General features: G+C 41.6%; 1 protein-coding gene across 1 annotated transcript in view; it reads right to left on the reverse strand.

Annotated features, from left to right (window-relative positions):
• alg13 (ALG13 UDP-N-acetylglucosaminyltransferase subunit) overlaps window positions 1-15282 on the reverse strand; it is a 76328-nt gene that overhangs the window by 51830 nt on the left and 9216 nt on the right. The window contains exons 5-9 of the mRNA XM_067996744.1: window positions 7812-7946; window positions 7457-7540; window positions 6534-6584; window positions 1592-1638; window positions 639-711 (exon numbers count right to left, since the gene is read on the reverse strand). Coding sequence (XP_067852845.1) covers window positions 639-711; window positions 1592-1638; window positions 6534-6584; window positions 7457-7540; window positions 7812-7946 — 390 coding nt within the window. The remainder of the gene's footprint in view (window positions 1-638; window positions 712-1591; window positions 1639-6533; window positions 6585-7456; window positions 7541-7811; window positions 7947-15282) is intronic.

Genomic DNA, 15282 nt, shown 5'->3' on the forward strand with positions numbered 1-15282 from the left:
CTTTGTCACCAAATTAGACACAAGTGAAAAAAGCCAAACTTATTTATCTTCCAGCTTATTGTGATATATTTTGAAAAAACTTGTTATAGCCTAAGCAAAGACACAATGTGACATTTTCTTTAAACTATTTATGATTTCTCTATATAAACAAATGAAAACACAGGTAGTGCAATCCCTTTCTCAACTAAATATTAAGCAGTTAGTGGGTTTTAGTCAGAAAACCAAAGTAAAGACATAGTCCAGATAATTAAAATAAACTAAGTGCCTGTCTGCTGACCCCTGGTAGGTCGCAGCAAGAACAAGACTATACAAGCAAATTTATGAAGAAGTTATTTTATTCAGAGTTATTTAATTATATGAGTTTGTTATGAAACTTTTAGCAGAGTGTAAATTCAAGATGGCAATTCCAATAGGTTTTTTAAGCCATTCGATTGGTTCAGTACTTCTGATCAGTTTGATTTGCAGGTGTCCTTGGTAGTTTCTGATTGGCCGTTTCCCAACTGCTCTAGTTGATTTTTTTCTTTAGTTCATACATTCCTCATCTCCTCAGTTCTGATTTGTTGCTGTTTTACTTTGATCAGTTTATTATGCACACAGATGTACTGATTTTATAATACATACAGATAAGGTTTTCTTACCATCTTCTCAAATCCATTATTTGTGGCTTGTGTGGGTGGTTTGCCAGGATACCGGTAAATGAGAAAATCACAACTTGATATTTGGAAAAAAAGTGAATTGGTAAAGATTTAAAGGCAACTCATTAGTTTGCTTTTTATTTTGGCTATAACCGTAAAGTAAGCAATTTGCTATCACAATCCTGTGCAGTATGATTAGTATTGCTCTCCTCCACACACACCCCCACCCCACACCAAAATTTATAATTCTTGAAATATTCAGACATTTTATTGCAGTACCGCCATAATTGAATAGAAATGAACTCAACAGCTGGAAAGAAATATAGTGAACAAATATCCAACAGTACAATAACTGGACTCCTCCAACATTAAAATCAAAACATTGGACGGGATTAACAAGATTAAATTGCAGGCATCAAACGGCAAACTATAGCAAAGGCTAAAACAAATTCTAAAATGTCTGGTGAGGAGCATGTTCTTTCATACTTTGGCTTTTCTGAATTTGAACAATGGAGCTTGCTACTGAAGTTTGCGTATGTCTGCTTCATTAAGTTTTTCCCCCAATGGAAGATTGCTGGAAATAACAGTGCCACCCCTCCAGTACTACTCTTGTTGACTCATTTCTACCCAAGTAACAAATCCTGATCATTTTCATTGTCACAAAATCAAAGGTTCAATGGCACTAATGGGTCAGATGACATCTGTTTCTTGCCTGAAGTGAGAATTGCATCCATATCAACTCTGCCACAGAAACAAATGGAAATTTGCACTATTCAACATGCCAATCCTGGATCTCTTCAGCAAGTCAAAATAGTTGTCTTCTATGGTATGGATATTTGCCCGCTGACAGATTGATTGAACCTTTCACTTTTAACTTGCCACTGGCTACACATTTCTATAACTTGTGTTAAGCTGTTTTAAAAAGGCTTTTCTTCCAATCAATTTAGCACACTTACTTGTACATCAATGATAGAGCATTCATCTCCAACACACCAGCCCATTCCTAAAACAAAAGATTGCATAGTTTTAATGTAACCTACAAATATCGGTTACACAAAAGTTCAGACAGTAAACACTTGTAATAATAGTATTTTGCTCAGGATTCAGCACATTGTCAAGATGTTTCATTAAATCTAATGAACTTCAAAAGTGGATGACATTATAATTGGAGAGTAAGGAGATACAAACTACAATTAAAGGAAACTACATTTTGGAGAACCCATATTTTCATGTACTCTGGCACAAAGAGAAAACAAAAACTGGCATTACTATAGCAATGTCAGAAGACAACTGTGCACTTCTGAGCATCTAAGACAGACCACAGGCCTGATTAATAACTCTTGCTTCCCCTCCTGTCTCCTCCCAAGCTACAGCAAAATCCTACCCTTCCCACCAACAAACATGGATTAAGCATCTGTAGGATATATGCCTGCCATGCAATAAATCCCTTCCCAAGCCTCACAACACACTCTTGCAAAGGGAGGAACTGGTTGATGTCAAGCAATAACACACCAGCACATGGCTCCAGATGTATAGGAAGAGTGACCCAACCAATAAAACACCAGAAAAGGAGAGAGCTCTCGTATCCAGCTGTGTAATTTACTTCTGACCCTGAAGGGTGTTAATTATGTATATTTGCACAATAATACCAATGTGCCTTACTGCAAATATCAGATTTTTCATTTTGGCCATTGCTATTTTTAAAAGAAAAGTTTATACCTTAATTGGCAAATCTTTGTCCATTTTCCTGTTTCAATTTGTAATAATTGGCTAGTGGCCAAACAATTATCTTGTACCAAAACAATACTACATTAGGTCGTATATCGATATACTCTTCTCTATAACCAAGTCCCACTTAAAAGGCAGTGAAGTGACTTAGCTCTATTTGGAGACTGAATCATACAACTGACTAGCACACTGCCTTTTTACCTCTGATTTGGATTCAGCTATATTCTCTTTCTCCCTGGTGTCAGCAAGCTATTTGACTACATGGACCTCACAGGCAAGCCTGGTCCTTTTCTCTTTCTTCCCTCCCCCCACCCCAAATCTTCAGCTACTTCATTAGAGCTTTTCTCCATCATGATAGGGGCAGGGTTGTTCACTGACAATCCTGTTTATAATTCCTGATAAAGCAACCCATGCCAGCTGACAGCAGGACCTGTACAATATCCAGGCTTGGGCTGACAAGTGACAGGTAACAATCACTACACGTAAGTGCCAGGTAATGATCATCTCCAACAAGAAACCCAACCATCTCACCCTAACTTTCACCAGAACCAACATCAACACGCTGTGGGTCAATGTTAACCAAAAGCTTAAATCACCATCCACAAGGTTCAAGTCAGGATTGGGTTGAATATTCATCATTTGTGAGAATGGGTGCAGTTGAAACACAAGCTCAATACCATCCAGGATAGAGCAGTTCACTTGATCAGTGTCCCTGCCACGAGACTCAATACCCATTCCCCTCTACGAATGACACATTGTTGCTGCAGTATGCCCTATCTACAAAATGCAATGCAACTCACCAAGCTTACTTCAACAGCATCTTGCAGCTCTGTGACCTTGACCACCAAGGACAAGAGCAAGGTCATAGAAACCATCGCACACCATCCTTACTTGGAGATACACCACCATTCCTTCATCATCACAAAACTTGCATTTATATATCACCTGTAATGTTAAAAATCCCAATGCGCAATCAGACCAAAATGGCGACTGAGCCAAAGGAAATATTAGGAGGGGCTTGGTCAGAGGCAAGTTTTAAGGAGGGTCTTAAAAAAAAGGGTGCTGGAGATTTGGGGGGGGGGGGGGGGGGAATTCCAGAGTGTGGGGCCTAAGCGGATGAAGGCACAGCCACCAATGGTGTGGGCGAAAGCAGGGGGAAATGCAAAAAAGGCCAATGATAGAGGAAGGGGGGGGGGGGGGGGGGGGGAGGAGGAGGAGGAGGAAGAGTCATAGGGCCAGTGGAGGTTACAAAGATAGAGTGGGGGGTGAGGCCACAAAGGAATTTGAACACAAGGATAAGAATTTTAAATTGCAAAACAGGGAACCAGTGTAGTTCAGCATGAACAGTGGGACAGGATATGGGTATTAAGAGTTTTGGATAAGCTGAAGTCCATAGGGTGGAAGATGGGAAGCTGGTCAGGAGAGCATTGGGAGAGTCAAGTCTGTAGTTGACAAGGGTTTCAGCAGCAGATGGGCTAAGGCAGAGGGAGGCAATGTTACGGAGGTGGAGGTAGAGGTAGATAATCTTTGTGACTGACAGTATGTGAGATCGGAAGCTCAGCTCAGAATCAAATAGGATGCCGCAATTGCAATCAGGGGGCCAAGGATAGATCCTACAGGGATTCTGGAGGAACAGTGCGCCAAGGGCCACTGGGTCAAAATATTGGAATTCCCTATCTAACACCAACCCGGAAGCAGCATTGCCATGAGGACTGGTGTGGTTCCAGAAGGCCCACCCCCATCACCTTGTCAGAGCAACTAAGATGGACAATAAATGTGGCTCTGCCAGTATTTCCACCAACTCGAACATTTTTTTCAATTTTTAAAGTTCCATTTGCATTTCCAGTGATGAAATGAATTTGAGGTTCATCCTGAGATAATGGCTAGGGTGGGGGGCCGGAGAGAAAAGAAAAAAAAGAAATCGGTGACAAGGGTATGGAATTTGTGGCCGGAAACAGTGCCAGTCTTACCATGTTTAAGTGGGTCCTGAAATCTCCTATCCAACACTATCATGGAAGCACCATCCCCTCAAGAACTGGAGTGATGCAAGGCAGCCCTCCACCACCACCTCAGAGCAACTAGGACAGACAATACAGGTGGCTTTGTCAGTATTGTCACCATACCAAGTTATCTCTGCACTTTCAGTGATGGTGAGTTTGAGCTCTCAACCTAATTCCTATTAAATTGGCCCACCGCACAAAACTAACCCTAATTAAACAGTAATAGGGAATTTCACTCAGGAGGCATAAAGATGTCAGTTGTGGGAAATGGAAAAATTTACCACTATTGTAGTGGATGGTACTTTCCTGGAACTAAGACAGAATGGTGGGGCTTTGCTCAGCAGTTGGCCTCGGGGAGTGCTTGGTGGTGACACTGAGTGTCACCAGCACATATAGCCCCTCAAGCACAAGTACCACTGTGAAGTTAAATTTCTGCAACACTCTTGTACTGTTCCTTCAAATTAACAGTTAATCTTTCCTATATTCAATCCACAGTCTGTGTCGAAATAACTGATGTCAAGCATATGAGAGGGAGAGAACATTGGACCATGAGGTCCTTACAGGAAAATAATCAGGTCGAGGGAAGCACAAGCAAAGAGGTCAGAAGTCATTAAGTGTGGTGTGTCTGAAGCAGCTGTTTGGATAGATAAAGGGAATACAGTAGATGTAGCATATGTGGATTTTCAGGCATTTGATAAACTATTATACCAGGGTATGTCCTGTTCGAACAGGACAGACCACCAGAGGTGGCCCAGTCGGAGGGATGGAGTAGCTCTGGGAGTCCTCAACGTTGACTCCAGACCCCACACTGTCTCACGACTTCAAGTCAAACATGGGCATTGAAACCTCCTACTCTCGTTCAGCTGATGAATCAGTACTCCATGTTGAACACCACCTGGAGGAAGCAGGGTGTTGCAAGGGCACTAGGTGGAGGACTTTAATGTGCATCAAGAGTGGCTCAGTAGTACCACCACTGACCAAGCCCTGAAGGACATAGCTGCCAGACTGGGCTTGCAGCAGGTGGCAAGACAGCCAACACGAGGAAATAACCTACTTGACCTCATCCTCACCAATTTATCGGTCACAGGTGCATCTGTCCATGACAGCTTTGGTAGGAGTGACCTTTGCACAGTTTGCATGCTGTCCTGTATTCAGCCTGAGGACACCCTCCATCATGTCGTGTGGCACTAACACAGTGCTAAGTGGGATAGATTAACAGATCCAACAGCTCAAAACTGGGCATCCATGAGGCACTGTGGACCTCAGCAGCAGAATTGTATACCACCACAATCTGTAACTTCATGGCCTGGCATATCACTCACTCCTCCATCATGCCAGATCACTGACCCTGGTACAATGAGGAGTGTAGAATATCATGCCAGGAGCAGCACCTGAAAATGAGGTGCAAATCTACACTGCCAAAGCTATTGAGATAGCTATGCAATCCAACAGATCAGGTCAAAACTCTACAATCTTGCCATATCCAGTCATGAATAGTGGTGAACAATTAAGCAATTAACAGGAGGAGGCAGCTCCATAAACATCCCCATCCTCTGAAGGCAGAACTCAGCACATGAGTTCAAAAGGTAAGGTTGAAGAGCTTGCAACCATCTTCAGCTAGATGTGCCAAGTGGATGATTCTTCTCAGCCTCCTCCTGAGGTCCTCAATATCACAGATGCCTGTCTTCAGCCAATTTGATTCATTCAATGCGACATCAAGGGTTGAGTGCACCGGGCACAGCAAGGGCACCGACAATATCCTGGCTGTAGTGCTGAAGACCAGTGCTCCAGAGCTAGCGCATCCTTAGCTAAGCTGTTCCAGTACAGCTACAACACTGACATCTACTCGACAATAGGGAAATTTGCCCAGGTATGTCCTATCCACAAAAAGCAGGACAAATCCGACCTGACCAATTACCACCCTATCAACCTACTTTTAATTATCAGCAAAGTGATGGAAGGAGTCTTCAACAGCACTATCAAGTGTCACACTCACCAATGCTCAGTTTGGATTGTTCCACTCAGCTACAGACCCCATTACAGCCTTGGTCCAAACATGGACACAAGAGCTGAATTCCAGGAGAGAGAGTGAGTGCCCTTGACATCAAGGCAGCATTTGACAGAGTGCGGCACCGAAATAACAATTGTAATACAATTTAACCATACATACCTTGGGATCATCCAAACGGTCCAAGTGCTTGTCAAAGGAACCATCAATATACTGGGAAAACAAAGTTAGAAATTCTACCATATTGGGAAGCATCAGTCAATTTCACAAACTACTTATCAATTACAAATAAACATATGAACAGCTTACAAAAGCAAATTCCTGCACACGATTCCCCAAACAATTCACATCCAATCACAGCTTTGCTGTTGGGAAGTGGCACAGGTTTTTTTAAAAAAATGAGAACAGGAACATGGGATTTTAGTGACTCAAGAATTATTGGTCTTGAGTATGCTAACCCTTTCGGTACACAATAACTGCACATTCTGGCTGGATACAGTCTACAGCCACATTTAGGTATATTTATATTCATCACACAAGTCAACGTGTAGCAGGGCTGACACAGACAGGTCAACTTAGCAGAGAAAAAATAAAGTCAATTTCTTAAGCTATAACTTCCATTCCACTGTCCTCAACACATTTTTAGTAGCCAAGACAACAGTCTGGGAGATCTGCTGCCTGGCCCCCATCAATGCTACACTTACCATTTGTTTTTCCTTCCCTTCATGGCACCTCTCCACAATAGCCCATTGAGATGGACTCAACTGCAGGTGAAACTTGCACCTGCATCACAACTTACTTATTTCTAAGCACATTACTGTGGACTTCCAATGTGTTATATCAACTAGTTATTGTAATGTTTTTCATAGAACTTAAATTACCCCTTCAGGAGGGACAAGGATACATTAAAAAAGAGCCCTTTAAGGTTAAACATTCTTTGCTCAGGGTAGATATTTAAAGATTCACATCGTCCATTTTACATCTCACAATTTGGCTTCACATCTGGAAAGTAACATCACTTTCTACAATGTTTACAAAGCTAGCTTTTGGAACTTCAAAACTGTTATCAACAAAGGGGTACTTACTGCCTCAAATTTGCTTCGGTTCACCCTCATATAAGTAACACAGGTTTTTCGAATCTCCAAATGATGTATCTGCGTCAGAAACAGCTGCCAAAAAAAATGCAAGACTTTTAGCCAAAAAGGGGAAAAACGGAATAAGTTGACACCTGGCTCTCTATATAACACGGCCATCGTAAATATAAACACGCACACACATTTACGAAAATCAATGTTTTCTTAATGAAACATTTGAAGTCGAAGAAAATCTGCAGACGAAGTTGACCAAAAATAAAACTACGTTTGAAACAGTACAGCACCTTTTATTTTTGATGTTGCGGAGTTAAATTTCGAAAATATAAACTTTCGCTGAAGAGTTTACCTGCTCGGAGACAGCCCTGAAGAGACAGGAGCCATCCTTGGCGGTGAGTTTTCGATAGAGTCCCTGACTCCCCAGATACTCGTCCATTGTCACTTCACTCAGAGACTTCTGTCCGAAATACTTTCTACCCCCCTTCTGCATTTCTCCACCCCGCCATAAGACAATGTAATTTTTAAAATATATTTAAAAATGTACATAGAATTTATACGACTGGCGCCAAAACACCCTTCAAGTAGCTCAGGAACGTGAAAAAGATTTTTTTTCCCCCCTCTGGTTGAGAGAACTGAACGTTTTCTGTGACGAACTTTCCTCTCCTGGGCCGAGCCAGACCAGGTGCATCACATCCTACTAATTACAAATAAACCCCCCCACCACCCCAGTCTCCACAAGCTGGCCAAACACCCCAAATTAACAGCACTATCATTTTTTCCTATTATGAGGGAGGGATGGCCATAATTTAAATATATTTTACCTAATGAATACAATTATATTTTTAACTTAAAAGGCCATTCATTATCTTCATGACGAATTGAATGAATGAAAAAAGTCGCCAAAAACATGGTATGATTATGTAAATCATCGTCAGTTCACATGTACGTGATGTCACGGTGATGTAGCTCTCAACAAATAAACAAAAATACTAACTTTTTCATAAAGACAATACCCCCTTTAACATTTTAGATTTTAAAAAATAGGCAGCATGTCTCCACAACGAAGTTTCTTTATATACTGTTGATCTTGTCTGGCACAATTTTTAAAAATCTACTTAAGCTTTAACCAAAGGCAAACATTAAAACTGTTTTTTTGGAAAACTTGGAGCAGCAGAGGATGTTGGGGTGAAGGCATTGCCTAGTGCCGTAATGTGCCATACAGATAAAAGGTGCCCAGGTTCAATTTTTTATTATATGGTCTATTAGCCAATTTCAGTCAAGATGCTACTGTCCTCCTGAGCTCAAAAGGGGGGGGGGGGTTGAAAAGAATTGGCCAAGGTTCTCAGTCCTGATTGCTATCCTTGCTGGAAAGTGTTCATTTATGGATGTTGGATGTGGACAGGATTGGGCTCAACTCTAATGCTGCATGTGGTCAAATAACCAGTTACCATTCACTATCTGATTTATGCTTGGGCAAGGTACCAGTTTCTGTGGAAGGTATTCCAATATAAGTCAGCTTCTTCAGGAAAGAAGGGGAGAAAATAAAATGCACTGGAGGAAGGCTTTCCAGAAAATTAGTCAATACCCTGACATTAACACCTTAACTGCAGTTTGTTACCGTAATGGTTCTCCCCTATTCTGATGAACAGTCTCAGCCAAAACATTCTAATTTTTCTTTCATGCTGTTCATTTTCAGCAATTATTGAATCCCATTGAAATGCCTTGTGGAACAGTACATTGGTTTGGTAATGTGATTCATAGGGACATAATGTGGATTTGTCTCCACAATAACATATATGGTAAGTTTAATAATGGAAGGCAAGTCCATCTAAATCCATTTCACACATCTCCAGCAGAGTTTAAACAATCAATGTCTTCTTTGTTGAGGGAGAATAGCAAATGCTAATTTCATTATAATGATGGCAAATGCCAGTGATGCAATTTACAGCCTTGCATTGCATGCTCGGAAAGAAAAGAGACAGCAGCTAAACGTTTTTCTCAAGATAATGACTATTTAAAGACATTTTATTTAAATATCTTTTGAGTTAGCATTGGTACTCCTTGGGATACTTTGTTTAAGAAATGAAAATATAAATTTATTTAGAAATAATTATTGCCCTAAGCAAATCCCAACCCAACCAGTCCTACTTCCTTCTTTCCTGAGGTGGAGGCATTAGTCTAATTCCATTAGGCCTTAAAGGAAGGGGAGAAGAAAGGGAAAGAGGGCTGTACTTTCTTAATTCCTGGTAGTTGATCAGTGAGCAATATTAAGGAATCTTACAACACCAGGTTATAGTCCAACAATTTTATTTGAAAATCACAAGCTTTCGGAGGCTTTCTCCTTCGTCAGGTGACTCACCCCAGTCCATCACCAGCATCTCCACATCAGTGAGCAATATTGTTAGAGGACTGAGAAAAAGACCCACCGTCAAAGATTGAGAATGGTGCTTTATACTTCAAGAAACCTAAAGAATAGGGGTAAAACTTACCAAAAAGAGGATGAAAGGGGAAAAAAATCATAAATGCTGATACCAGTAAGTGGCAGCCTATCTTTAGGCTTGATCAAAATCCAGGTGTACACCATACATCTATTAGTTCACTGAGAGTAGATTGACTTGTGTTGATCTTTGCTACATATTTTTTGTAAGTCATATTTGAAAGGAACTAGCTTTTTTATTATCTATTTTGTTTCATTACACAATATCAGACACACCAGACATACCTTTCAAATTACTTCTGCCATCTCCCACAAGTTTAGAATAGCTATTTTTTGTTAATTTTTAAAAAAATTGCATGAGGGCCAGACAAATTTTCCAAAAGGATATATCACAAAATCAGGGTCATCCATATTAACAACAGGCAATTAATAAGATCATATTAAGAGGAATGTAAAGGAGGGTTGGTTTATTGGTGCTTTAGTAAAATAAATTAGTTTCAAGTTTTTTTCATGAATATTGGAACTGCTTCTTTTAACGAGACTTAATTATGCAAATTACTTCACATACCAATCCAACAAGAAGCGTAAATTAAGCAGGTCAAACATAAGATAATGAGGTTCACATGGACATGACTGTAGTGCCATTTTTTAAAGAATAATTAGCTGCTGGTCCAGTCATGATTTGTGTGCCTGCGTGAACGTGATATTGAATTTTAGGAATGAAGGGCCATTTTATTTTGCGTCTTTGTATGGGAATCATGGGTATGCACGTGCATCCTGTCACTAGGTAGAACAATATGTTAAAGCACTGGTTTTTCATGCCCTTTTTGAATATAAGAATTATTCTAATGCCCTCTCCAAATTAAAAGACGGTCAAAATCAGGAGAGCCTCAAAGTGACATACTTTACACCAAATAGTGTTTGTAACTGAGATGGGTGTAGCTTTGAAATGTTTTTATTTACTTGTTCACAGGATGTGGGCGTCGCTGGTGAGGCCAGCATTTATTGCCCATCCCTAATTGCCCTTGAGAAGGTGGTGGTGAGCCACCTTCTTGAACCGCTGCAGTCCGTGTGGTGAAGGTTCTCCCACAGTGCTGTTAGGTAGGGAGTTCCAGAATTTTGACCCAGCGACGATGAAGGAACGGCGATATATTTCCAGTCAGGATGGTATGTGACTTGGAGGGGAACGTGCAGGTGATGTTGTTCTCATGTGCCTGCTGCTCTTGTCCTTCTAGGTGGTAGAGGTCGCGGGTTTGGGAGGTGCTGTCGAAGAAGCCTTGGCGAGTTGCTGCAGTGCATCCTGTAGATGGTACACACTGCAGCCATGGTGTGCCGATGGTGAAGGGAGTGAATGTTTGAGGTGGTGGATGGGGTGCCAATCAAGCGGGCTGCTTTGTCAAATGTTAACACATATTACACTGTAATAATGAAAACCTGTTTAAAACAACTTTATTTCTGTGGAACAAGTAATGTCCAATTTTAATACACTGCAGCAATTACTCCTCCCTTTGCCCTATTATTGGCAGCTGTGCCTTCAGCCACTTAGGTCCCGTGCTTTAGAATTCCTTTCTTAAACCCCTCTGCCTCTCCACCTCCCTCTCTTCCTTAAAGATTCTCCTTAGAACCTACCTCTTCGACCAAGTTTTTGGTCACCCCTGCTGATATCGCCTTTGGCTTGGAGTCTACTTTTTTTGATTACGCCACTGTGAAGCACCATAAGATTTTCTTTTTGTTAACAACAACAACAACAACAACAACAACAACTTGCATTTATATAGCGCCTTTAACATAGTAAAACGTCCCAAGGTGCTTCACAGGAGCGTTATCAAACAAAATTTGACACCAAGCCACATTAAGACAGGTGATCAAAAGCTTGGTCAAAGAGGTAGGTTTTAAGGAGAGTCTTAAAAGGAGGAGAGGCAGAGGTTAAGGGAGGGAATTCCAGAGCTTAGGGCTTAGACAGCTGAAGGCACAGCCGCCAATGGTGGAGCAAAGAAAATCGGGGATGCGCAAGAGGCCACAATAGGAGGAACGCAGAGATCTCAGAGGGTTGTAGGGCTGGAGGAGGTTACAGAGATAGGGAGGGGTGAGACCACGGAGGGATTTGAAAACAAGAATGAGAATTTTAAAATCGAGGCGTTGCCGGACCGGGAGCCAATATAGGTCAGCAAGCATAGGGGTGATGGGTGAACGGAACTTGGTGCAAGTTAGGATACGGACAGCAGAGTTCAAGTTTACGGACGGTGCAAAGACACTATATTATTGCAAATTGTTGTTGTAGTGGTACAGCTTTGCAAATAGTTGAGATGAAAAACATTAGTTTTGTGACAGAAAATGTTGTCCATCACAGTGAAGTGTCCATTTCTGAGGTTGTATTGTAGCTGTTGTAACTTGGGCTGGTTTTGTGCTCACTGTGTCAAGACTTCCCGAAACCCATTTCTTTTGGGACCTCTTGATGTTCATCACTGAGAGAAGACCTTCATGCCATCTTTATACATACTATAATTTTAGTATTGTATATCCACACAAGTCTTTTCTATGCCACACACTTCACAGTCAAGAGGATGGACAGATTGTCTGCTTCTAGGGTACATTATTTATGCCACTCTTGGACCAAGTAGAAGGGGACATATCAACTGAAGATTTCTCCTATAACTTTCCCTGTGAACAATCTGCCCTATTATACTTTTACCACATTTATTTAATTATCTGAATGAATTTCTGGAAAATAAAATTCTGAATCCCAAAGACAGTTGAATAAGTCTCCACAATATCTATCATTCAAACCTGGCCATTTGCTCTTCACAGATGACACCTCTACGGTCCTAACAGCACAAGAACCATCGTTGTCTTTGGGGTATTTGATCTTCTCTGACTGTATTTATCCCTATCACCTCCAACATAATTTCACCAGAGTTAGCAGATATTTACCCAGCTCTTTTTTCTGACAAGTAATTGGTCTACACGTGGGATCATTCCACAGGTTTCAGTGTTCCTGTAACTCATTACAGGTGTACTACAGCCATCAAAATTGATGTAGGAATACATAATGCTGCGCCTTTACTATCCTGATTTCAGAATTGAAGTGGGTACTGAACCAAAATAAAATATTAAGACTGCAGTATATTATATCTCCCCCTCCCCAACCACATATTTACACTATATCTTGTGAACTCGGGATCCAGCAGTCCCACATCATTATTGAACACTGCATTACAGTAAGAATTTAACAGCAGTAATCATTCCAATACACAGGACAACAGTCAGCTAATGGAAAACTAACACAATATGCAGATAAGATTTTTTTTATATTTGTCCCCAACAATTTTCTCCTCATTCATGGATGCCAGCTGCTTTCTTGTACCTCACCTAAGCCACGTTGGTGTCTGAACTTTTGTCTGAGTGGCTAACAAGTCTCTAGCTTGTAACCATCATGGAGCTAACTTTGTGAGCCTAGACAGTAGGCACTGCTCGGCTGTTCAGCTGTAAGTATCATCATAGCTGAGTCTGATCTTATTCTGATCCAGCAGGTGGTCATTGAATAGCAATTAAGAGTGGGACTGTTTTGCTGATTTTCCATTCCCTAGTCCAGAAGTCAGAGGCCAATTGTACCTGTACTACCACCCTAGCTAAGATAGGGGATCAAACCTGGAACCATACCAGCTCAGTATCACACTGTTTGCAGTAAGCCATTAGGGAAGCTGCAGGCAAGTTTTAACTTTCAATTCATGTGAACCTTCCCTGGTGTATTCCTTTATTGATAGGGCCGGAGACGAAGTGCACAGACTGATTGCAGTCAAGCATCAAAACTAAATTACTACATGTGGGTGTGAAGAACCTCTGAGTAGCTCCCATGTCTCTACTTTGTAAACATTAGAAAGGAGACAGGCTGCTTTTGAAATATTTTCATATTTGCTTAGTGGTTAAAGTTGGCCGCTTAATCCCTGACCTGGAGCTCATCCTCGAATGCTTCAGCCTTCCCATATTTTTTTGCTCTATGTACTTGGGCGATGGCTCTTTCAAGTTAAATATAAACCCAAACTGAATTTTTTTTGTTGTTTAGCTAGCTGATTTTAAGTTTAGCACAAAGGGTGCAGAGACAGCAGACCAACTAAGTAGAGGGAAAATAATACTGTGAAAGAGGACAAGCTAAGCGAGAATGGTAGGGAAGAAACAGAAACAGTCAAGGCACATGCAGCTGACATTAGCAACAAGTCAAGTAATGTAATTTTTAATAGTGCTTCTTGCATACAGGGAGACGTCTCAAAGCACTTTGCATTGAGGGAGAAAATGATGGATGCTAATCAGGAAGAAAAAAGAAAAACAGAAAATTATAGGGATGGTCAAAGAGAAGGGTTTTGAGGAGCTAAATGAGAGGAGAGGGTGGTGGCAAGGTGGAGATTTCTAGGGAAGGAGTTCCCAAGGGAAAGGGCGTGGTGGCTGATAAGTGGCCACCGATGGTATTTGGCAGTATGCCAAGTTTGCACATCTCTGGATTTAGCCTAAAGTGGCAGCCAGGGAGGTGACTAGAGTCAAAACAGAAGTACATAGGTTCTATTTATCCCTATGTTTTGTTTTCCCCTAAATGTCTGTCCATACATGCTATAAACAGGGCTAAGTGATTCCACAACCAACGGATCAGATCAAAGCTCTGCAGTCCTGCCACATCCAGTTGTGAATGGTGGTGGACAATTAAACAACTAACGGGAGGAGGAGGCTCTGTAAACATTCCCATCCTCAATGATGGCAGAGTCCAGCACGTGAGTGCAAAAGACAAGGCTGAAGCGTTTGCAACCATCTTCAGCCAGAAGTGCCGAATGGATGATCCATCTCGGCCTCCTCCCGATATCCCCACCATCACAGAAGCCAGTCTTCAGCCAATTCGATTCACTCCACGTGATATCAAGAAACGGCTGAGTGCACTGGATACAGCAAAGGCCATGGGCTCCGACAACATCCCAGCTGTAGTGCTGAAGACTTGTGCTCCAGAACTAGCTGCACCTCTAGCCAAGCTGTTCCAGTACAGCTACAACACTGGCATCTACCCGACAATGTGGAAAATTGTCCAGGTATGTCCTGTCCACAAAAAGGTCAAATCCAATCCGGCCAATTACCACCCCATCAGTCTACTCTCAAGCATCAGCAAAGTGATGGAAGGTGTCGTCGACAGTGCTATCAAGCGGCACTTACTCACCGATGCTCAGTTTGGGTTCCGCCAGGACCGCTCTGCTCCAGACCTCATTACAGCCTTGGTCCAAACATGGACAAAAGAGCTGAATTCCAGAGGTGAGGTGAGAGTGACTGCCCTTGACATCAAGGCAGCATTTGACCGAGTGTGGCACCAAGGAACCCTAGTAAAATTGAAGTCAATGGGAATCAGGGG

The sequence above is a fragment of the Heptranchias perlo genome, chromosome 15 (genome assembly GCF_035084215.1).
Source record: "Heptranchias perlo isolate sHepPer1 chromosome 15, sHepPer1.hap1, whole genome shotgun sequence".
Classification (NCBI taxonomy): Eukaryota; Metazoa; Chordata; class Chondrichthyes; order Hexanchiformes; family Hexanchidae; genus Heptranchias; species Heptranchias perlo.